The sequence below is a fragment of the Chroicocephalus ridibundus genome, chromosome 2 (assembly GCF_963924245.1).
Source record: "Chroicocephalus ridibundus chromosome 2, bChrRid1.1, whole genome shotgun sequence".
NCBI classification, from domain to species: Eukaryota; Metazoa; Chordata; class Aves; order Charadriiformes; family Laridae; genus Chroicocephalus; species Chroicocephalus ridibundus.
In genome coordinates, this window is record NC_086285.1 from 154,557,235 (window position 1) to 154,582,238 (window position 25,004).

The window sequence follows — 25,004 nt, forward strand, 5'->3', positions numbered from 1 at the left end:
TGGACTAAAGAAGAAGAAAAAAAGGAGAAACTAATTATAAATCTACACAATCTATAAATACGTGTGTTCAACCTGAAGGTCAAACAGGTAATGTAAGGCACAGCAGCTGAATGCTAGGACCAGGAGACTAAGACCCCGTAGGACTGAGAGAGCTTGTACTTCCAAGTTTTGCCGTTGCTCTGCGCAAGGAACAGGTTTCATATAAAATCCACAGGCCAGCATATCACTTAGGTACCACTTAGTCATTTGTGTGTTTTATCCTGGGCACAAGCTTAGCGTCTGCCATCTCTTGTGACTACGCCCCCCACCCATCACACGGCTTTCTCCAGAGCACCCCACACAGTTCACCCCTTCAGGGAAGGGTCGTGAGCACGTCTGCAAGCACAGCTCAGCTTTGCACTAATACAAGGCTTCATACAAGGCTCTGTCAGTCTGTGCTTTTCTGTCAGTGACGTTTCTGTTCTCAAAAAATGGCAAAGAGAGCAGGATCAACCGTTTTCAGTTTGTTGTGGTGGGGAGTATGCCTATTCTCTTGGGGCAACTCGTGCATAACTTTGCCGCTAAGCCCTACTATAAACTTAGAAAGCAAACTCAAAAGACTGCATGCCAGTTCTATTTCAGTTCACAGCAGTGTGTTTAGGTCTGTTTCTAAATATAAACACTTTCATTAGCCATGCAATCCTCTGTTTAATTGCTTACATGATTTTATTATTTTTTTTAGAGAGGAGCCTCAAACCAGAATAGGAAGGGCAAAACTGGGCAGGACAGAAGTGCGATTCCAGGCAGAACATTACATTTGTTCCCTATTTCTGCAGCCCAAAATAACAACTCGCCAAAGAGCATTGGGGATGTTCAAATTCCAGAGCCAGAACTAAGCTCTGTGGCTCAAGACATGATGTGATCTCTAGGAGGAGATTGAAAGTCAGAAATGCCTGAGATAAGAATGTAAAAATCCGAGGCTGAGTACATGCCTATAATCTCTCATGTGTAAACAAACAGTTAAATTTGTGTCAGGGAGCAGCATGTTCAGTTTTCTGAAGAAGACATGTTTCCCAGAAGGAATTACATAAATATTTATGAAAATGAAGCAGGAAATATTTTCCCAGGGTAGGACGCTGTTCAGCACTGCATCAGGTCAGCAGAAGCAGGGGTTTATTTTGTCAGTCTTCCCCTGGAACTGAATCATTGCCCTCTTGTTTGCAAAAATCTGTTCTGACACAGGAAGAGGCTGCACTTACATAAACACAATTACAAACCACACTGAGTATTTCACTTTGTATCGCATCTCTGAATGCATATGTGAATGCCTTACTTTTTTGGACAGCTTCTGTGAGTGGTTGCATGGAAAACGATAGCAAAAGGTGTCTGTCTCAGGCCTCTCAGGAAGGCTGATGCCATATGAGTAAAGTCAAAGGCGTCTTCAGTAGAACGGAAAGCCTGCAGGCTAACTGTCAGAGAAGTATTCTCAATGAAAATGTTCACAATAAAAGTGCTTATAACACATTCACTGTGAGCCAGTAAATTCTTGCAAAGTGCAAAAGATAGAAATGCAAAGTTGTAATGTTACAGGGCTACCTGAGTGAGCAGAAGTTACACAGAACTGAGGTCTGTTTAAAAAACAGGGTACAGGGTTCAGTGCTGCACCTCATAAAGCGTCCAGCAGCTCTCTGAATCTGTGGTCTGCAACACGAGCTCTGTCTGAGATTTCGGTGCTGAGCAGTCATTCTGCTCCCTGGGCACCAGCTGTCTCCGAATCCCTCATGCCTCGCAGCAGACACTTCCAGCTGGAATCTGGGTCAGCTTTTCTGTTTAAGGGCTAAAAGCTGAGGGGGACTGGAGTGGGAAAGTAGAGTAGGAGTATCCCAAGATGGGGTTGTAAGCTCTAAAGCAGACCTAAGGTTCTCCTAGAGCACCATCCCTGTGTCAGACCAGGGAACACTCATGCCCATCCCTCAAGGTACTGAACTCAACAGAGAGTCAAACTCAGCAGCAGGAAACCAGGGAGATCATAGTTGATAGGGGAACATGTATTTCTACACTGCCAAGGCTGAAGAAGCCCCTGAAATATCCAAAAAGAATTACCTAAAATCATTATAGAGTCCTACAAGCTCTGTGTACTGAACATAGAAGCAAGATTATGGAGAATTTTGTCCTTAGTTTGGTTGGTTTTGTCAGTTATTTGCAGGCACATCAAGGTCCAGTCATTGTTTATATCTTACTCAGAGAAACAACAACTGGTGGAGACTTTGTTTACAGACTCAAGTGTGGTGTCAAAACCAAAAATGACGTTTTAAAAAATAGCCCTAGGATTACTTTCCTCCCTACACTTGGCAAACCACACATTACTGCTTTTCCCCTTCCATTCTCCCTAAGCTTTGCCACCGTGATTGATGTATCAGGTACGACAGGCTGAAACACTCCAAATTGTCAGGACTTCTGATACCAGGAGAACTGAAACCATCTAGGATCCCAAGCAGAGAAATATTGCGCTTTTTCTTTTTTTTTTTTTTACTTCAGATGCTCACATATTTATTCAGTACAGTAAGGTACAGAAGAGGAAAGTTCTCCTTAATACTAAATTGGGGCTAGAAAGGATGCCAGTGCACTCTCAGCACTTCTGGCTGATCAGCCCATGGTTATAAGCAGGACGTATTAACCTGGACTCTGACACAGGATCTAGGACTCTAAGAATTATTAAAGTTGGCTGTAGACACCTTTTGATGAACACTATTTCAGGATGTTGTCTGTACTCCTTATAGTCTATTGACATTTAACTACTAACGTCTGAAGAATAAGCAAGTGAAGGTAATACAAATTACCAAGGAAGTACTTGGACTCCAAGGAGGCAATGCATTACACAAAGGTTACCTGACTACTGCTTATCTCAAAGGAACGGAATCTTTCAGGATTTTCTTTTGTGTCTTCTCAGGGTTTCCTTGTAAAACATTCATGCCCTAGGAAATATTTGCTCTATGTCTTTTACGTCTGGACAAGGCTGCCTAGTTTGTTTTTCTCTCTTGCCTACAGACTTTTCTCTAAGCCTGATTCAATGAGAATTAACATGCACAATAGGCAACGTGCCTCATTAAATCTCCATCAGCAGTGAAGCTGCTTGAAGATTTTTCAATGAAACTGGTTTGATAAATACCGTTTTGCCAAAACACAAGCTTTTTGTGCTAGTATATCAGTTTTGATGGATTGCCTGTTAAGGCAGGTTTCCTACCTCCAGGACAGGATTCCTGGTCCATCATACAAGAAGACATAACTGATTAGCAAACAGCCTTGTAATAAGGCAATATAACCTTAAGGCTCTCGTGCAAACACTGGTTTGAATTATGCAGAGAAAGAATTTGAATCTGGATCTCCTACATTTTAAGTAAGTGCCTTCATTACCAAGTTCTTGGATATATTAAACTTCATTTGTCACTGCGTCTTTAGGGTTTTTGTGATTGTCATGGAGGAAAAAAAAAGAAAGGACATTCTTGATTTATTTTCTAATGTGGAATGAGAACATTTGTAGATGATCACAGCAACAGTAGTATTAGAAAAATGTTCCCTGCTTAGTCCTGGTCAGTGACTGAAGTGGTTAAAACAAATGATTTCCTCTCTCACTTTCACTTACCCCTCTTTATCCCTGATAAATAACAAAGAAGTCACTGTAAGTCTCTCAGTACTGTGGAACAGATAGCATCATTCACGTCAGTTCAGCAACATTTCCCAAAATGCCTCCTCCAAAGCTAAGTACACTAGCTTCCCACTCCTACGCTCTCTATTCTTGCTCTTACATTGACCTTCTGCTCACAAAATGGAAAGTGAAGAGAAGAAAAAGATAAATAAAACAGATTTACAGTGTACAAGTCAGAGGCACAGTGCCCAACGCAAATCACAGAGGAACAAGTTTATTCCTGGTACAACTCCATCCATCTATAATCCCAGCTTTCTCTTTCCTCCCCCTCTAGCTGTGGTGTATCTGTTATTAAGGCCACATTTGAGGGTGTTAGTTAGATGACATTCTTTAGGAGAGAGACCGCTATTTATTTCTGAAAAGTACTGTATACAGTTTAACAAAAAAGAAAAGTGTTTTGAAAAGTGGGACAGTCTGTGACCAGGCTAGAGAGAAAAAGGGAGAGGAGTGTCTTGGCCCCTCTTGGGACTTTGGCCAACATTTCATCCCAGATGAAAGCTTGAAATCAGAGCCTTCCTTCAGCCTTTAAGAAAAGGTACTCCCTTTTACATCAGTGCTGCTACTTTTTCTGTCTACCAACAGGCAGAAACATTGTAGGGCTAAGGAACTGATGCTATCTTGAATAATGAGGAAAGCATCTCAAAGCTATTAGAGAAAATACATTTTTTGCCTACAATGGAAAGCAAACATGCGCTCTCACACACTAGGCAGTTCGAAAGCATAGTTCAGCTTTTTAAGTAGCTGTCTCCTTCATTGTGTAAGAAACCAGAAGTTGACAAAATTCCTGGAAAGATTACAAATACTCATCTCCCCTTTCTTTGCTGACAGGCTACCTCAAACGGTCTGCTGTCCCTGGTTACTGTACTTTCCCTGAGAGAAAGCTAGAGTTTTTTCTAGGAAGGGTTTGCACATGGATGGATATCTGTTACAGCTCCTTCCAAAATGATATATAGCAGTTTTGCATGCTACCCGTTCCTCCATCCAGGAGGCCTCCTACGTGTGGTTTCAAAACCCCAGCACCCAACTGCAAACATGGCAGCTCCCTCATGCAGATATGAACCAGAAGCAGCTTCCTGGATGACCCAAAGACGACATTGCACTGGGACCTACGCTATACCACTGTCCTGATGTATGGTCTCTCCCAGTTAGCAAGGAGAAGAGAAAGGTGGTCTGGGAGGAGCTATTGCAGTGATTCAAGCTCATCCTACTCTGTGGCTTCAGTCCTGAAGTCTGCCCTTGGGTACTGTGTGTATCAATATAATCTGGGTTTGGAGCAACTATAGTGGAGCAATCTGTAAGCATAAAACTATCATTTGTGGGTTTCTGGCTCAAACACCCATTGACAATACCAGCTTTTCATTCCCTGCTGTGGGAGCTACAGATACATGGCACCCAATAGGTGTGAGATAGGACCAATGACTTCCACCCACAGCAGACTGGCAGTTCATCTGTTGTCACTAACAGTCTCCTTGGAGGAAAGCTTTTGTGGAAAAGCCTCTCCACATGTTTTATGGAGTCTACATTACTCTTCCAGCACAAAACCAGCCACAAGTATCCTATAACTAATTAGTACTCACTTGGATACAATACTGAAGTCTTTTGTCTCTTCAGTAAGTGAAAAGCTGGGCATGAAGAGTTAGTGCCGAAAGGAACAAAAAATGACAAAAGAGATATCCCCATATATTGAAGAAATTTTCCATGGCAAAAGCAGCTAAACATCTCACAGATAAGAGATAAATTGGAATAAACAGCTGTCAGTGTTAAATAAATATCCTGGATAATGTGCAGGACAGAAATAACTACAGCATCGTCAAACTCCTTTCTTCACTTTATTTAGCTGTTCTTGCATGTAGCTCCCAACTTTGCACTGCTTCAGTTAGCGGAGCATTTATTTTTGAATCAGCTGCATTTGTTAAGACTGTAACAACGAAAGGCATTTCCTGAGAGGCTGCAAGGATGAGCAGCAAGAAAGAACAACAGCTAAGGAAATACGGGACCCTAGTAGTGCTTTTTATCTTCCAAGTTCAGATTTTTGGTTTTGATGTTGACAATCGACCTACAACAGATGTCTGCTCGACACACACAATTTTACCTGGACCAAAAGGTGAGGAATATCAGGTTGCTAATGCTGAGACCAGTGCTGATAAAGGCTGATTTTTAAAAATAGAGACATGGAGGGCTTATGGCGTGGGCTGGGGATGAAAGATGTGAATTATTGCGGACTGTACAAGCATCTAGAAAAGCAGAACTGCGATGGGGTAAAGTGATGAAGCAAGGAGATTTGAATTTGCTTTTGTTCAGTTTCAGGAACAGCGTCACATACTCTCATATAAGTTAGAGTTGTCCTTTTGCATCTTTCTCCAGCCACATAAATCTTCTCTTACTTTTTGTATTCATGACACAACCAGTACAGCTAGCAGCCATAAATTGAGTGACTTTGTCTAAAAGTAAGCACCTATTGTGAACTGGTAATGGTTCACTTTGCACCTATAGGTAGAGGGAGAGATATACAATATTTAAAATGACTGAACTGTCATTATTTACAAATGCTTACTTTTAAACGCAGCTCTGCTGCGCTCATCAGACCTGATCCGTCAGCTCCTGTTGAATTAAACAGGACCTTCACTATGGATTTCAATGAGAACTAGATCCGCTCTGGCATGTGCAGTTCTTTTATCTTTAAAACACTTTGCAAATATCTGAAACCAAATTTTCTGCATTAACTTACTTTTTGTGTAACACAACTAACGTAAATGGAACTGCCTGGAGGGTACATCAGCCAAAAATTAGGTCCATGACGTACAAATCTATCTTGTAATGACAGATCTAAAATATATATTCCACACCATGGCTACTGCAGTTCAAACTATTGCTTTCTTTTTAGTAATTCATTGTATTTTTCTATAGGCTACAGACTGAGAGCAAAAAATGCAACTGATTTAAATTTTAAGCAGAAAAAAAGATTATCAAGTCAAAAGCACCGCTACAGACTCATTTGTTTTTATGATGGATTATTCAAATGCATGTTGCTTAAAGGACCATTTTTAATCAGCAAGTTAATTTCTTTATGATTACAATCCAAGCTTAAACTTTTGCTGCCACAGCATAAATGCAGAGAGATGTAATGATCCCCAAGGGAGCCAGTGGGAGTTTGTTTAGTTAGTATCTGAATAATGGCAGGCTGGAGAACAAAGTTTGACAGGATTGTGTTTAACAAGTCACAAGGCTAATGAGGTGGTCTGGTGACAACACGAGAGTAGCTGGGACTCCAGCTGGTTTCTGTGGTCTAGCTTGTATAGGAAGCATTTAAAGGTTAGATATTATGGTTCTTTGCAAGTGTGATACTGAGAAAGCCAGGATTTAGTCATTGCCAGTCCTACTGCCTCCCAGCTGACACCAAGACACAAGAGGAGCCAGGCAGTATGTTGGCACGGTCCTCACTACTGCTTTAAAATTAGATTACCATGCCCAGGATCCATGATTGGTAAAAGGAGTATTGAGTAAATCACCTCCAAATTACTGGCTCGCATCCATTGCAGGTTATCAAATACATTTTGTAGTCTATGTGATATGATCCTATGGACTAATTTCAGTTCCTACCAGAGTTGAGCTCATCCAGGACAGTTACAAGCAGCTCTCAATGGCACTGATTGTTTTCATTGCCAGTCAGCTGGGCAATTAAAGACTGAGCATGCTGGGTGCGTGAACTGTCCTGTTACTCCGCAGGCATCCCTTGAAGTCAAGGATGAAGCATGCTGACCTAATATGGCAGAAGAAAGTCTGTCCTGCTGCCAGACTTCCTCTATCCATCTTGTGTCTACGGACTCAGAGCATATGATCCCCAGCCTAGGACCACACCACAGCCACAGGCAACAGTTTTCTGCTCAAATTTTAGCCCTGACAATGGACAAGCCTCTGACTTTTGTTGTTGTAAATTTCATTTTCTGTGCTAAACCGGTTGTGCCCCTTTGTCCACCATTCTCCCAAAAATGGCATTTGACGGACCCTGCACAAGTTTCACCCCTCACCCCAATCTGTTCAGCATCTTCTGCTATGGTTGAACACAAGACAGAGATGCTGAGCTCGCACAGTGTGTTTCTACCACCACAGGGCAGATCCCTATTGTGGCAACTTCCTCCTTCCATATGAACATGGGAGCATCTAATGGCCAAAGCACCTAGATGTGCAAGGAAGTAAAAGATATTCAAAAGCTGTAAGACTTCCTACACTGTCCCACCTCACCTATCCCAGTGCAAGGCAAAAATTGTCCTGTAGGCTAGATCCAGTCTGTGGGCTACAAGTGGGATGGTTGCCAGTGCTATGCAGCAGCAATACTGCTGTTCCCATCACACAGGAGAAATCTGAGGGAGAAGCAGGATTGTTTGGAGAGGCTCAGAACTCATAACCCTTTATTTCTTGCGGTTGGAGGTTGCATTACTCACTTCATCATCCAGGCATTCATAGTTGCTACAGAAGCAAGCACCCAACCTCTCCGCATGCTCACCCTGAAAATCACCTGTTCAAAAAGGGTCATTAGTGTTGTGAAAATTGGCCACTTCTTGTACAAGCCACTTGTAACTTGTCCAAGTTAATTTGTGCAAGCCAAATTCTTCCCCTTCAAAAATATAATCTTTGTTATGCTTATACCTGAGGTGTCACAAGAGAAGTATGATATGAGTGATGGGATGAAAAGAAAGGGTAATTCCAGGCTGATTATCAGGAAAGTCTTCAAACTGGTTGTGACAGTCCCACCAGCTCTCAAAAAGCATAAGGCAAAACCAGAGGCCTTTGTACATAACACAAAGAGCTAGAAAATACTCTGGAAGGATGCAGTCTCCCAAGAACAGAAGGAATGCAGTAAATGTCCTGTAAGCCTTTGGCACTTTCTGTTGCAATGGTAGAAGTCAGTCTGAATTAAACTGCTCAGCATCTAGAAACAAACAGGAGTTTAAGTCTGACCTCTGGTGGTTCTGCGTGATGCAAACCAGGTGCCTTGCAATCCCCTCCATCTACCTGCTGCTTTTCCATCGCTGGTGCAAGTAAATGGAAGTTAAAGTCTGTCTGTAAAGAATCCAAAGAAATTTTCTAAACACGTACTCTAGAAAAAAGGAAAAAAAGAATAAGAGAAAACAAAAAGCCAGCACTCATCTCCCAGTTTCCTTTCCCAGGCAATGCTCAAGTCTCTTCTCAAAAAGAGGGGATTATTTTCAATGAACAGTCCTAGTGCAATAGCTGTCTTGTTCTGCCTTCTGAAAAAGCTTCTAAGGTACACAGCAAGCTGGCCTATATAGCCGTTAAAAACAGAAATGTGCGAGGTATTTTCTAGGACCCTTATTGAAATACCCTAGGAAAACAAAAAAGAAACAAATCTGTACTTTGGACCAAACCACATTTTTGATATTCAGAACTAGTGATCTTTGGTGTTTGACCTGAGATGTTTAGGAACAGCTTGGTCTTCGCTGGAGTGCTTTGGCACAGGATATCTGAAAACTTACATTAGGTAACGCTGATCCACAGATGAGTAATGAGGACAATAAAGGCTAAGCCCTGTACTCCGTCGACTTCTTGGGACCAAAGAGAACCAGATCAAACATAAACAAAACAACGAATTTCCCACGGCAGCCAAGTGCTTGGCCTAGCAAAATTAGTCATGGCCCTGTTGCTTCCTTTCCACCCTTATAAACCTGTAAGCAGGCTGGCTGTTGCTGCTGCTAAGAGGGGAACTGGGTCTGTGGGGGGGCAGCAGCTACTGTGGTGAAATCAAAAGCCCCCGTTGTTGGTCCATGCCCTGGCAGCGTGAGGAACACCAAGGTCTGCTCTCCTGGGCTCTCCCTTCAACCGGTGTCCCAGCTCTGTCCTTTCTTATTGCTTGCACTCGCCTGGAGACTGCAAGCTCAGTATTGTCTAACCTGCACAGAAAGTTTTAAGTGGGCTGTTGACATAGATGAGATGGGATTTGAGCTGGTCTGAGTAAATCAATAAGCAACAACATGAGGGCAGAAATAAGCAGAGGGCCCAAAACTCCCATTAAAAGCATGAGCAGGGGGAGAAGATGATTGGGGCAGGGGCTGGCTCTGCAGAAGTGTGGAGCAAGGCTACAGCTGATTTCACGTGGCTTCCTGGGAGCTCAGTGCTTCAGAAGACTCGCTCTAGATCTTGCTATCTGTCCCAGGTCCCGGCTCATTTCCTTTGAAATCCAGGCACAGGAATTTCAAATGTCAAATCAGATCCAGGTTGAGAAACTGGAATGAGATGACATCTGAAGAATACTGGGAGTTTCCCATACCAATTTAGATGTAAAGCGTTTCCTTATTATTATTTCTGACAAATGATGCTTATAAACTCCATGACATTGGCTGGCGCCTCAAAATAGCATTTACTGTGGTCTCCAGTATAGCTGTCCATCTCTCAGCTTTAATTGCGCTTATGCAATTCCACTCCTGGAAAATCTCAAGCTCTCTCAGAAACCAGATATGCTGCTATCCGCATTTTCCTTCTGAAAATATAAAATGCCTTACCACATCCTATAGGCTGTTCAAACCTATAACTAAACTTCCCTCTTAGCGCCTCACATTTGATCTGAAAAGCCCTTTAATTTCAACACATAATTCTATTTTTCATGTCTTTTAGACTTCCTCATTTTAGCGTATGTTAAGTTTCTGAAGTTTATCAGACTGAGTTACAAAGCATGTATGTGGAGACTTCAATACATAAATTCAAAAGATACTGGGGGGGGGTCAGTCTGATTTCTCACTGAAGCCACTGTAATCCACAGGTCTCTGAGATCATGTCAGAATGGCAGAAGAACAGGCTGGGAAAATTAAATTGGGCAGACCAAATGAAAAGAGAATCAGGAGCAATTTAAATTATTTCTATTTTATTAAAGAAATAATGTATGTCCCACTCATGCACAAAGGCCCAGACTTTCAAATAATACAAGTCAGCAGGGCTTCACTGAGCCTACTGAAGGCTTGGGTCTGGCTCATGCAATGCAATAGAAGAGGGTATTTCTACTGAAGTCAATATATATTTATAAGTGGAAAGTGGAAAAGCAAGCAGAGAATCCAGTTTATTCTTGATGATTCTTTCCATTTCACCAGGGAAGGCGACTGAGCCCCTGTTGTCTAATTTGGAGCTGGGTGAAAAAAATGGCATGTCCAAGAACTTGTGAGCAAAATGCTTCATTTCTTGCATTGGAATTTGTGGAGCCCTGCATGTTCCTTCAGGACACCTGGAGAGTGGCTATAGGTGCAGTTGCACCCTACAGCTGCACGCTCCTGTGAGGGTTTTTGGCCATCTGACCATGTGGTCCTTCTTTCACCTTGTGCTGGCTCGGCTGTTTACTCACCAGACTTTTCACTGAGCTGATTCATCTCACTCACTAAAAACATGTTTGCCTTACTGATATTCCTCTGATCAGTGAGTTGAATTCCTTCAACACAGGGTCAGAAGAGTGCTCAACATCAGGCAGAGGGGAGGGAGGCGTGCAGGCCAGTTGGGGGCTGAAGGGAGGAGGAAGGACAGGGAAGAAGACGTCGTGTCAGATAGGCAGATGTCAAGAAATCCTGTCCTCACTAGCCATATATAGCTTGAAAGCAAGAATCCCCACTGCCATGGGAAATTTGCCAAGGATCTAAAGGACACTGAAAGTGAAATTAGAGGAAATTTTGAGTCTTTCCATTGATGTAGCTGTGACGTGCTCGTACAGTGGAAAGGCGAATTGGGCTGTATTTGCTTATTTCTTGGGAGTCTGCAACTCCCTCTGGTGACAAAACCTCTCAACAGAGATTGTGCATGTGCAAATGCTGCAAAGGTTCACTGTGCTCAGGGTCACTCCGTGTCCATAGGCTGCAGAGCTAATCCTGTGGCTATCTGCAGGCCTCTTCCAGGAGGGCAAGGCATTCAGTTGCTCCTGGAGGACTCTCAAAGCTTCAGAATTACGCACATGTCCTTATCCCTTTAGTTTAATATCCAGGATGGACAGAATCACCTGCACTCTTCAGCTTCTGTCTGTGGAGATGGGGAGGGTCCCTGTGCCACCTCAGGTGGAACTACAAGCATGAAACATGGAGCTCAGCAGAACTGTCATGCATGATCAGAGGGTAAAACCATGTAACGGATTCCATACAAAGCCTCTGTGGTGGGACATTGGCTATGCCTAGGAGTGCTAAATGCATCCCAAGGCAAGCAGTGAAAAGCATCCATGTGCGTACTAGTCAAGATTAACCCTCCTTCCCTCCATCACAGCAAATCAGTCATGCCCCCAGGGCTTCTCAAGGACTTTTTGGCCGGTGGTGGGCTTTTTTGAATTCAGAGTATCTGATGTAGGAGGACAACTGTGCTGTAGCCCAGCATAAGTGGTGTTTCTATCATTTGAAAGGGTGGGGATGCCCTGGAGCGTGGAGGAAGGTCTACCTGCAGAAGAGAGGCTGAGAGAGCATTAACATTTCTGCAGTATTTTTGGTCAGGAGACAGGAACTGGAGCTGACCTGAGGCCATGACTTGCCAGCACACCTGGCAAAGTATCTCAGTAAAACCCTGCGTGGAGCCAGGGAGTCTCTCAGCTGAATGCCAAGTGAAAAGGCTACATGCTCACAGAGAAACACATGCGTAAACCCAGCTAGGAGCCTCCTCCCAGCTTTAGCCTTTAGGCAGTCTGCAGACATGCTCTCATCCTGATGCGGGGCTGCCTCTACAGGCAAGTGTGGACTCCGTAATCCTCCAAAATTACACCCTGATTCTCCAAGGACCAGGGTCAGCCCTTGATCACAAGACTTGGAGAGTCACTAAACATATGTGAACAATTTAACCTGAAAACTTCCTCCGTTCATGAATACAAACTAGATAAATTGCCTACAAAAGATTCAGCAGGGAAATCGAAGTCACTTGAAGGTCAGTAAATTCTTACTAATTAAATTCTTACCAAATGTAAGCTCTCAACATCGTGTTGTTTAGTGAAACTCCTAAAAAGGCAGAGCCCCTTTCAACTGCCTAAAAATCCTGCTGATTATTAGACCTTCAGCATTTTCCTGAGCTTGTTTATAAGATAAGGAAGGACTGGGGTTCCCTCTCAATTACAATTAAAATTCTCTAATGGCTGCAAAAGTCATTTACCGCGTATGGCTTCTGCTTTCCTTCTGTCTTGCACAGTCCCAAGCTGCAAGAGTCTAGTAATTTACTGTTCCATGTGTTCATTTTAATAGTCTGGTATTTTAAATCAGTGACACAGAAGAAGTGAATCAGCTTGAGGGAATACTAACAAGGTTGAGAAATGTTCTTGCTTCAGCTACTGGCTCCAAGTGCTTCACCCATGCTTCAAATGCCAGTCAAGTGCATTATCTGACATCCTTGCAACCACAGTTTTTAAGGTGACAGTCTGCTAATTAGGTTAAAACTTAACCTGACACTGATCCAAGTGTAAAGCAGCACAAAGGAGAGGTTAACCTCTAGGTATAGACTACAAGCATATGAGGTCAGGGATCAGAGGTTTGGGGTTTTTTTCCTGTAAGAAAACTCCTGTTGCACAAAGCACAGTAGTACAAAATTCAAAAACCCAGTCCCGAGTGCTGGCAGGAATTAGATTTTTTTGCTGGCAGATTACAAAAGAGTGGCTAATATAGTAGGATTGTCTGTCCACATGAAGTCCCAGAGGAAAGGGAGAAATACTTCTTATAAATTAGAGACGGAGCCAAATCAACCCCTGCCCAAAACAAAGTCAACCAAGCTCTCACAATCGCTCCGACTTCGTTGCAAATCATAGAGAGACCACAAGGGGGGAGCATAACCCAAGAGTTCACGTTTCTTGCAAAAAATTGAGATCGCCTCAAACAACAGCTAAAAGGGGACACCATGCTTTTATAATTACACCACCATATTATCAAGCATTGGGCTTAATCCAGTCTTAAATTAACACTTGCTTCTACCCGTGCTTTGTAATGGCCTACCCATTCTCAGCTGCAATATGGGGAGAAAAGCGGATTTCCCTCCCTTACAGATAGGCAAATTATTCTTCTTCCCATTTTCCTAAGTAGGGAAAATAAGGCAGAGTGTGGTAGGCTGCTTTACACCAAGATGAAACAGGTAACAGATCTTCCTTCCCTCTCCTTTAGGCCTTTAGAGGGCTTGAGCAAAAATTGGGACGACATAAGGTGTTAGCAATAAAAATTGAGACACTCCCTAATGTCTCAAAATCTCCAAAACAAACATTCCGACACCTTTTAGCCCTTTTATGTGTCGACTCTCAGCCTGATGGCCCACACCGGGCAACCCCTAGCTTCATCTCCAGCAGCCCTGTGCGTGAAAAGCTTCCTCCAAAGTCTCTCAGGAAAAGACCCTGTAGCTTTCAGTGGCTCGAAATGCTGAAACTGAGATTAGAAGAGACCATCTTTGGAAAGTAATCACAGCTTCTCCACTCGTATATTGACTTTCTCTCCTTGGCTCTATATCTAAGATTAACTGTCTAAACAGTGTTTTTTACCCCCAAAAAAGGCATCTTTCTTGCAAAGAGGTCTGTCTTCCTTCTGCAGCAAATAACAGTCTCTCTAGAGCCTTTAACCAAACAGAGTAGCCTGCAAGCCACAGGGAATGTAATTAGCTAGCCTGAGAGAGGTGATGAGGACTGCCAGAGTGACAAGCCCTGATTTGGAACATCAGCAGGACTCTGGTTTGCTCTCCTGCATGACACAGGCCAAAGAAACTCCCTCAGAAGTTTCTACACCAGACCCAGAGTTACGGCGTATCTTACACAATGGAATTCACTGCGCTGCAAAAGGCTGGACATGAAAAGCCTCCTACGTCTCCCTTCCCTCTGGAGAGTGTAGTCCATTTGTTAAATATCCCCATGTTGCATTCTAGTCAGGACTCATCCAGCTTTTCCAGCCTTTGAATCACACCCTGCTTCCTTTCTATTATCACACATTTCTCCCCCTGTATGGGTTTGCAGACCGTGAGCAGATCAGCTCTTAACCTTCTCCTGGAATTTCATTTCACAAGCCCTTTGTCAGCCTCTGGGAATCTTTTCTGAATTTCTGAACTACCAAGAAGTGACTTTTACACTTTTCTCAAGGGTTTCCTAGATGGGTTTGGAAAGGACAATTTCTTGGTTTCTCAGTTGTAAATGTTGTTAGCACAGAGGTCAACAGCAAAATTAAACCGTACATTCTCTGTCTCTCTGTTTGATGATCTGTAGACAAGAACCCAGTACAAGCAGGCATCCTTCCATCAGCTCCAGGCTCAGACCCACAGCTTCAGCTGGATATTTAAGGAGCTTGGCTTTTGGAAATAGATACTGACTTTTCCAGTATTTTTAAGAACCATTGAAAACAGAGATCTTTAAAACTTCTGTTGCTGACTGCTTATAGCCTTTTCCCTTCCTACTTTGTCCCATAGCAGCTGGTGTTAAAAACAACCAAAGCACCTGTGTGAGCCAGCACACAAACCGTGTCTTGTTTTCTCCTTGGCCATCCCTCTAGCAAATGCTTCCTCCCTCTAACACAGACTGAAGTTCAGCCCTTTATCTTCCTCAGCTTGGACCACTGACCATCCCCCCCAAAGGGCATCCTGACTGACACCATGAGTCTGTCCTCCACGAAACAGTCCCAACACTGAATGTTCTTTTGGCATACAGGGAAAGACTCAGCTCAGGCCCCATAACTGACATGGAAAGGAGCCAAACAGCTAATACTACATTTTATATGCTGCAATTAATATGCACCACTTCTCATCTGTCATCACCCCACAGAACAGCCCATGGTATGCTACCTATGGCTACAGAAGTAGGAGAAGGTAAATCAGGAATGATTACCCTCAGCACATAGTTAAATCATCGACCTCTTTCACAGAGGATATTATAGGGGCCAAAAATATAAAGCGGTTTAAAAGGCACAAGGCTGTGGACGTTGTCTGTCTGGGCTTTGGTAAGGCCTTTGACACCGTCCCCCACAGCATTCTCCTGGAGAAGCTGGCAAATCATGACATAGACAAGTGTACTCTTCGCTGGCTTAAAAACTGGCTGGTTGGCCGTGCCCAGAGAGTTGTGATTAATGGGGTGAAATCCTCTTGGCGGCCGGTCACCAGTGGTGTCCCTCAGGGCTCAGTTTTGGGGCCGGTTTTGTTTAATATCTTTATCAGTGATCTGGATGAGGGGGTTGAGTGCACCCTCAGTAAGTTTGCAGACGACACCAAACTAGGTGGGAGTGTTGATCTGCTTGAGGTAGGAAGGCTCTACAGAGGGACTTGGACAGGCTGGATCAATGGGCCAAGGCCAACTGTATGAGGTTTAATAAGGCCAAGTGCTGGGACCTGCATCTCGGTCACAACAACCCCAAGCAACGCTACAGGCTTGGGGAAGAGTGGCTGGAAAGCTGCCCAGCAGAAAAGGACCTGGGGGTGCTGGTGGACGGCCAGCTTAACATAAGCCAGCAGTGTGCCCAGGTGGCCAAGAAGGCCAACAGCATTCTGGCTTGCATCAGGAATAGCATGGCCAGCAGGAGCAGGGAGGTGATCGTGCCTCTGTACTCAGCACTGGTGAGGCCTCACCTCGAGTACTGTGTTCAGTTCTGGGCCCCTCTGTACAAGAGGGACATGGAAGTGCTGGAGCGTGTCCAGAGGAGAGCTACCAGGCTGGTGAGGGGTCTGGAGACCAGGTCATACGAGGAGAGGCTGAGGGAGCTGGGCATGTTTAGCTTGGAGAAGAGGAGGCTGAGGGGAGACCTCATTGCCCTCTACAACTACCTGAAAGGCGGCTGTAGAGAGGTGGGTGTTGGCCTCTTCTCCCAGGAGAATGATGACAGGACCAGAGGAAATGGTCTGAAGCAGGGGAGGTTTAGGTTAGATATTAGGAAGAATGACTTTAGTGAAAGAGTGGTCAGGCACTGGAACAGCCTGCCCAGGGAGGGGGTTGAGTCACCATCCCTAGAGGTATTTAAGAAACGTCTAGATGTGGCACTTCAGGGCATGCTCCAGTGACAGAGATTGTAGGTTGTTTGTTTGTGGGGGTTTTTTGTGGGGTTTTTTTGTTTGTTTGTTTTTGGGGTTGGTTTTTTTTGGTGTATGTATGGTTGGACTCAATGATCTCAAAGGTCCCTTCCAACCATGAAGATTCTACGATTCTATTATTACAGTAGTGCAGAGATTTCTCCAAGTGAGAGCAAGAGAGATTTCTCAAATGAGAGCAATGATTTACCTCTTACAGATACTCTGTGTATGATATCTTGAAAATAAAGCATTGGAGTAATTGCAAAACACATTTGCCATATCAACGTATAAATCTCACCTGTCAAAAACTGAAGGCAAGACTTCTATACTATGTGCTAAGGTCTACATTAAGACCTATTTCAACATATTTACATTCCTCCCATTCCAAAAGCATCTGCATACCTTGAACACAGAGTCACTACAAACAGAGTCACTAGGAACAATTACTGAATTCCTATTGCCTCCCCTGGCAGTTCTCCCATGTGTGTACAGGTGTCCCAACAGAGGAAGACTGGCTTATTTATCTGCTTTATGGCTAATAGGGTTTAAAGGGCAGGAATAGAAGTTGGTATTGTATAATTCTTATGTTGGAACAGCCTCTCTGAAAGTTTTACTTTTTCCTGCTGATGGCCAGATCCATCAGCTCTTCTCTGGAAATTTATCCCACGGCTACTGTATCTTCAATGTGAAATAAAAAGAAATGAGTAGAAAAAAAACCTGAGAACTTTACTTTCTGAGGACATATAGTACTTACTGCTCTGAGAGAAATGTACCATGATGCTTTATTTTCTGTTTTTTTGGAAGGGGATGAAGGAGAAAAAGGAGATAGAGGAGAAGTGGGGAAACAAGGGAAGGTTGGACCAAAAGGACCAAAAGGTATTTATGACAGTTTGTTGGCTATTACTGGTATATGAATATCATTACACACCACTCTACTGGTGCATATGATCATTGGTGTTTAATGCTTTTCATTCCTGTTGCATCAGTAGATTTCACAATCCTGTCAAACATTAATCAGTGAACCCAACAATACTCAGAGAGCTTGATGCAACTCCTACCAATACATAAGACAGTTATATATAGCAATAAATTTAGAGTCATGTAATAAACTAGTACATTTATTGCTGCTCTCCCAAGTGGCTGTCATAAGTGAGATCCAGAAGACCCAGATCATATGTATAATCATTACCCAGCTCATAAGTATAATCAGAAAGATTACTGCTCTCTTACTGAAATGATCCTTTATTTGAAACTGAATTTCGAGTTACTTCCTAGTAATACATCAGGATGCTCAACAAATTTCGGTCTCAGTTGTCCCTATTTTGCAGAAAAGCAAACAGAGGCATACACTGAGAAACAAAGTTCCTCTGATCAAGCAGCATCTGAACTGAGAACAAGGAGTTGCAGATGTCTCAGGACTCAGCCCTATTAAACATACCCCATATCCATATGAAGAGTGAGCTGGGCAGACCATTTGGAGGCACCAGATGCAATGGTGTCAGCCTTGTTTGCATACTGTAACTCAAAAGCTTAATTTGTCATTAGAGTTTAATGATACTGTCAATGAAGAAAGACCATGGATACGCATTAAAGACTAATCAGGAAAGTTTTTACTTTTACAGAAACTTCAAAATCACCCTGTTACTATTGTTAGAATAAAAAAAACTTTTCAATTTTTAAGTGCATTCATATGACTTTGCTTCTTACCTTAAAAAGAAGATCAGATAACATAGAAGGGAATCAGGTAACCAACCATTTACGAAGCATCTTAATGATGTTAAATTCAGTGTGCAAACTGAGACTCTTTTCCTCTTATTTCTTCTCTCAGGAAACAAAGGACCTGTGGGGGATATTGGTGACCAGGGAATGCTTGGGAAAATCGGTCCAATTGGTGGAAAGGGTAAGCTCTGGTCTGGGAATTTTCTTGTTTTTTCCCTCAAGGTAAATATGTGTTTTGTGAGCGTTCCATGTATGGAGTAATATCAAATAACAGCTGTGACCAATGCTCTCTCCAAGTAAAGTTATGCATAAAGATAGGTGATGAGAGTTAACGGAGATATTCTTATTTCCCACGTGCAATATACTTATTTGGCTAAAATAATTTGCTTTATGTGTTAAGATATCAATCATATTTGATGGTAAAAGAGGTAGGGAGAAATCTGGCCCTTGTGAAGTAAGTTCTCTGAATGCTATAAAAGAGAAAGCCAAATTTTTGCCTCTGCTTTGGACGCTGAAGGCCTAAGTCAATATTCTGCTGCTGTTCAGGATGCCACACCTTGTCACCTGCACTGCTGTGGGAGACAGGAGCAAGCAATGCACAGGACAGCTAGGTAAGGAAAGGAAAGAATTTTAAGAGTTTTAAGACAGCACTCACATAGCCAGGGACAACTACTCCTTGCAAATCACTATAGACTCCAAATCTACCTGGACAATAATTTCATGAAATTATCCTCTGGTTGTCTGAGAAGAGACTCAGCCATTCCTTTCCGGTATTCCTAAAGAGGTACTTAAGAAGGAATATTACTTCTGCCACAAGGAGACCTGCCTTGAAAGCAGAGCAGGGACTCCACCATCCCCAGGGGAACTCTGTGGTCTCTAACCAGCACATCAACCCAGGCATGTGGGTGAGTGGGTGGAACCATCTCTCTCCTGAGAGCTTCTCAAGCCAGTGTTTTTAATGAACCTCTCATGGCCTCTAGCCAGCCTCAATATCAGAGCAGAACAAAAGAATTTGGCTTGAGGGACTCATTTTCAGAAGTACCTAGACGACTGAAAACACTGTTATCTCCTAAGATATCTTCAATCACCAACAGAGACTAGAATTTAAGAATGCCACAAACTGCTTATCTTTATCTCTAGTAAACCAATGCTCTGAGCCCTTAAATCAAGCTTTCTCTCGTCTCAAATGTACAATTTATTGTCCCCTTGTAGTTTTCGTCATTTTCTTTCTTTATTTGCAGAAGCAAAGGTCACTAAGTCACTGTTTAAATCTACCATTAAATATTCAATTTGTTAATGAAGCAACCCTGAAATTTCAGCTTATAAGTGTGCAGAGTGCCAAACAATATTAATTAAAGTGACAGCCAACTCCTAACTTCTTTTAAAAAAAGGCAACCACATAAAGGAAAAGGCACATCAAAACACAGCCATCAAAAAGGCAGAGCAAACATTAGTGTTTTTTGACCTCTGAAGGTTTTAATTCATAAAGAAAGAGCTGACATGAATTTCAGATGAAGTCCAGCTGTTGCTGATCCAAATTACAGCTGAGATTTTTTAAAAAGCTGGTCATCTCCACTTACATAGAAGCGCAACATTTGGAGAAGTATTTCTATCATTTTTATGGTTGATAGAAGAAGGGGAAAGCAGTTGGATGACAATAAATCACATTTCCATGAAGTATATCTGAAATGAAACGCTGCTCCTGACTGACCTCATTTTGTGCAGGTGTTACCTGCTGCCCGCACACGTAACCTGCTGCACACGTGAATTCACTGGCTTACTGCACATCAGCCTCATCTGGTGCCTCATCCCATCACGGAGCTACTGAAGCCAGGGAAGGGCTCTGTCCTGCAAGGCAATGAGAAAACCCAGGTCTCACCTCCCGTAGATTTCTTGAGTGCTTTGAGCCTCTCAGGATCATTGTGCAGTTTATATTTTAAGCAAGTGGTACCAGGAACCAGCAGCACACGAGATGCCTGTGTTATCAGTGAGTTAGCTATTAAAGGGTTCTCCTTACTTTCATACACCAGAATTAATCACGGTTTGTTTGACTTGGCACATCTGCCAGTACAATACATCAGGCCTTCCTGTCGGAAGCACGCTGTTAATATATTATTAAACAGGTTTTTCAGATATGCTCCCCTGACATGTGCACTGTCTGAGATCTGAGCTTATATTTTCCTCTTTATTCAGGTGACAAAGGAGCTAAAGGCTTATCGGGGGTTTCTGGAAAAAAGGGAAAAGCAGGTATGCTACGTATCCTTCTCTGCAGATTGGTCAAGTCTGCTGGGTCTTTGATTTCAGGATTGGTTTGTCTGGAGTTTCATAAAATTTTGAGGCCCATGGACAAATCTGAGAATAGATGAAACAAAAAAGAAGAGACTGAAAAAGTTTTGTTTAGCAAAATGAAGGCTTGGGTAGGGACATGACTGATGCCTATGAATATACCAACACACACAAAATATGGACAAGAGTTACCTAAATTAATGGACAATGTTTGACATCGTAACACATAGACAGGCTGGCAGTACATTTATACTGGAAACTAGAAGAAAGTGTCTCAATACCAAAGCAATGAAGTCCTCTAAGAGTTTCCTAATAGGAGCATGGGGACAAAAAAATAAGTGACTGCAGATAGAGCATTTGCTTACAGAAAGAGAATTGGATCTGATGACCCAGAAAGTTCTTCTCAGTCCTAATAACCTTGCATGTTTTCCTGCCTTGAATGTTCTGTTTTTAAGAGATTTCATATCCAATGCCAGTTTAGTTCTTAATGGGAAACCATCAGCAACAAATTTTCTTCCTGAGAATAACAGAGGAACAAAAAAGCCCCATACCAAGCCAAATTTCAGTTTACCAACAAAAATATAACTGAGACTTCAGTGCTTGAAATCTATTGATTATTTGAGTTGGTATCAACTATTTCTGCTGTGCCACAGCTGCATGCAGCAGTTCACTAACATGGTCCTTCTACCAAAGTTTTGCCAGTCCCACCTCTGTGCATACTCACAAAACTCCTCCACTGAGAAAACAGCAGTTCCCCATTTCATGGAGGCTGTTGTTCCTATGAAAAGGCCGGGGAACCAGCGCTGTTTGTGGTTACAAAGGTAGACCTTTGGCATTCAGATGTAACACTGTAGTGATGACCATGACAAGCCACATCTCCACAGCTAGATGGAATCAATGACGAGAGGGGCAGAGGATGTGCAAATCCTACACTGATGGGGGTGGAAGGAAGATGGCAAACTCTTCCATTCATTTTTTTTAAAGTAGGGACCTTTAAGCCAGTTAGCATGGGAGTGTACAGAGACAAAATATAAAGTGTTTTGATCAACAGAAGTATGGCCAGCGGGACAGGGCGAGACTGGCTCTCCACAAGTGGAGGCCAAGTTTTCAGAAGGTTTGGAAGTGGGCTACAGCCAACCCTCTACACATACACATACACACACACAAATGCTTCTGAAGAGATAAATCCTCTGTCCTTTGCATTGTATCAGGCACGGTCTGCGACTGTGGAAGATACCGCAGAGTTGTTGGACAAATGACTATCAATGTTGCTCGACTTAACACATCCATCAAGTTCCTAAAGAACGGTAAGAATCATTATGCATTTGATGCGATTTATTTGGCTCCTATAACATTTATCAGTGCTGCTGTTCTACCATTGCTGCTCTGTGGCAGCATCCATAGATGACCCAGAGAGAGGGTCCCACTGTGCAAAGCACTCCAAGAACACACAGAAAAGTCTTGCACATGTAAGGATATAAGCGGTAAGCGGCAGATGAATAAAAGCAAGAACAATACAGAAGTGATCAACAGCACAACATAAAGAATTGTGAAAAGCACAAGGCACAGCTTGCTAACCACCGCTGTCAGTCTGCTCAGGCTCAGCGGCCACTCAGGCAATGAAAGGAAAACGCTTGTGCAAATCTGCTCCAGAAAGGTGGGAAAAGCAATAAGAATCTCTTGGTCTTTCTGCTGCACAGGAAGGCTGCAGACACAGCACTCCGAGTGCTCCCCTCAGTGCGAGCATCATTGTCCCGTAACAAGGGACCAACACATGGGTTATAAGAAGCCATGTTTGCAGAGAGTGCTGGCAGGTGGACAGTGAAAACTGCCCCCACTGCAAGGAAGGAAGCGCATTTCCCTGCATCGCAGAGATTTTGAGAAGGCTCCACCACTGCTTCTAGGACTAAGTCTGTATCAGTAAATTTAATGTGTTTGAGACTGTTCTCTGGCACTGTGGGCAACCAGCACAGAACAGCCCTCATCTATAATATTAAATCCTACAAAACTGAATGCCATATTGTCAGGAGTGTCCCTCTGCTAACTCCTAAACTGTGCCTGGAGTAACTCCTGAATTGTTTAGGTGAGTGTTAGTTGCCCCAGGCCAAAGTTCTGCTCAGGACTATTCCAGCGATCCATAAGCAGGGACAATCAACTTCCAGTTGCCCAGGCATGCGCCTTGGCACTGCTTAATTCACTAGGATATATGCTGGTTGAGAAGTTTGCCTTTTAGAGATGCTGAGCAGCCACAGTTTTGTTCCTAGACAATTCCACTTAGTGGCTACAGCAGCTCTGAATACCAGGCTGTATTTAAAATGTCTTATTTTAGCAGTCACATTGATTTTCCTCTACATGGACAGGGCCTGAAAAGCTACCTACACCCCTGTGTTTCTGTCCCAGGGCATTCTTTCACAATCTGTATTGAAAAACATGCAAAGCAATGGGAGTGATCGAGAATTAGACATTGCTATTTGCCCATTTAGCATGCCTAAATTTGATTAGTACTAGATACCTGTGAAGTAAAACTTAAGTGTCACAGGAGACACATGCCAATCAGGACTGAATAGTTCTTGTCCTAACGTGTGCAAGGTGCTTGTCGGGCCCATTAGTAGCATCAGTCTCTGATCGTGTTCTCATCATTCATCACAAATGCAGTAGTGGGAATACTTTTCCTCTCTCCCTTTTATTAATTCAAATGTAAAAATCATCTCATTGTCATATTGGAACAGAAGCACCTTCAGTATCTGTTGATGTGCCATTGAGCTTTTTTTTTCCCCCCTTTTAAAGTTATAGCAGGTATCAGGGAGACAGACGAGAAATTCTATTACATTGTGAAAGAAGAGAAGAATTATAGAGAAGCCTTGATCCACTGCAGGGACAGAGGAGGAACACTGGCCATGCCTAAAGATGAGGCAACCAACGCCCTGATTGCTGACTACATCTCCAGCAGCGGCCTCTTCCGAGCCTTCATTGGCCTGAACGACATGGAAAAAGAAGGACAGTTTGTGTATGCAGACAACAGCCCAATGCAGAACTACAGTAACTGGAAGGAAGGAGAGCCTCATGACCCAGCTGGCCGCGAGGACTGCGTGGAAATGCTCAGCACGGGAGAGTGGAATGACTCTGAGTGCCAAGTTACCATCTACTTCGTCTGTGAATTCCTCAAGAAGAGGAAATAAAAGTGCCACAGAATGTGCCTGGCACCTGCTGTACATACAACACCTCCTCGTTCATGCACTGTAGGGAGAGCAGACAACCAAGTACAGGGCTCAATCACTTGAGCCCCTCAATCACAAGTACAGGGCTTCACCTCACCGAGTTAAGCAAGAGTGATTACTGTTAAGATGGTAGTGACCATAAAGTCAGCACAGGTCTGCAGGGGGCATCCAGACAGTTGTGAATTTTTATTTCATTTCTGTGTGTAATTTTGGGTGGGCATGTCTATGTGTAATTTAGGGGCAAATTCAGAGCACGTAGAGGTGAATAAGATTTCACTAATGCCAGAAATAGTAAACTCACTGGTGTATTACTTACTGATGTGCTTCGCAAAGTCCACAGATGGAAAGAGTGTGATCTTTACTCATCTTTGACCTACAAAGGAAGTCCCAGTAATTTCTCTGGTGGATTCAGAGCTGGAAGAGCAAATTTGTAGTTTCTCTTGAAAATATCCTTGTTAGAATCATAGAGTAATTTAAGTTGGGAGGGATCTCTGGAGGTCATCTGGTAGAATCTTCTACGCAAAGCAGGGACAACTTCAAACTTAGAAGTCGTTATACCCTCCTTAATTTGGCTGTGCAATTACATTGCCTGATATGCAGGGAAGGACTCACTTATCTCTGCTTCCCACTCCATCGTCCATCAGGCTGGTCTGAGGTGTGAGGAATTAACTTAGCAACGGCACTTCTGCATGCAAGACTGCGCAGATTTTAGGCAACTTGAGAACAGATGGAGCAGTTCCAGCCTCTGATGTACCCCAAAATCTGTGAAAAATATAGAAAAGTATAGCACAAAGAGAACAGTGCAAAGGGAGCAACACTATTGCTGTAGGTAGTGCAGGCACATGTAGTTTCACTTGCAACAATGTGCATTGCTCATTTAAGAAGTGATTCTAGGAACACGTTAACTCCCTAACTCTGTAGCCAGTGAAGTTTCATGTCTAATGCTAAAATCACCTGCACCTTTGTGAAACAGGAAGCAGCTACAGAATAGGCTTTATCCCCAAGAATCCAGATTCAGGTGTGGTTGAGCAACTTGGTCATGAACTTCAGCGGGACTCTCCACAAATGATGAGCAGTAAGCATGAACGCTTTACTGTCACTGCCCAGGTACTCAGATCTCC

General features: G+C 43.1%; 1 protein-coding gene across 1 annotated transcript; it reads left to right on the forward strand.

Moving 5' to 3' along the window:
- Positions 1-5,509: 5,509 nt before the first annotated feature.
- On the forward strand, positions 5,510-24,194 carry COLEC10 (collectin subfamily member 10). The gene is made up of 6 exons (XM_063327448.1): positions 5,510-5,789; positions 17,465-17,536; positions 18,489-18,560; positions 20,573-20,626; positions 21,877-21,972; positions 23,453-24,194. The coding sequence occupies exons 1-6, from the start codon at positions 5,642-5,644 to the stop codon at positions 23,842-23,844; spliced, it is 834 nt and encodes a 277-aa protein (XP_063183518.1). The 5' UTR covers positions 5,510-5,641; the 3' UTR covers positions 23,845-24,194.
- Positions 24,195-25,004: the final 810 nt, after the last annotated feature.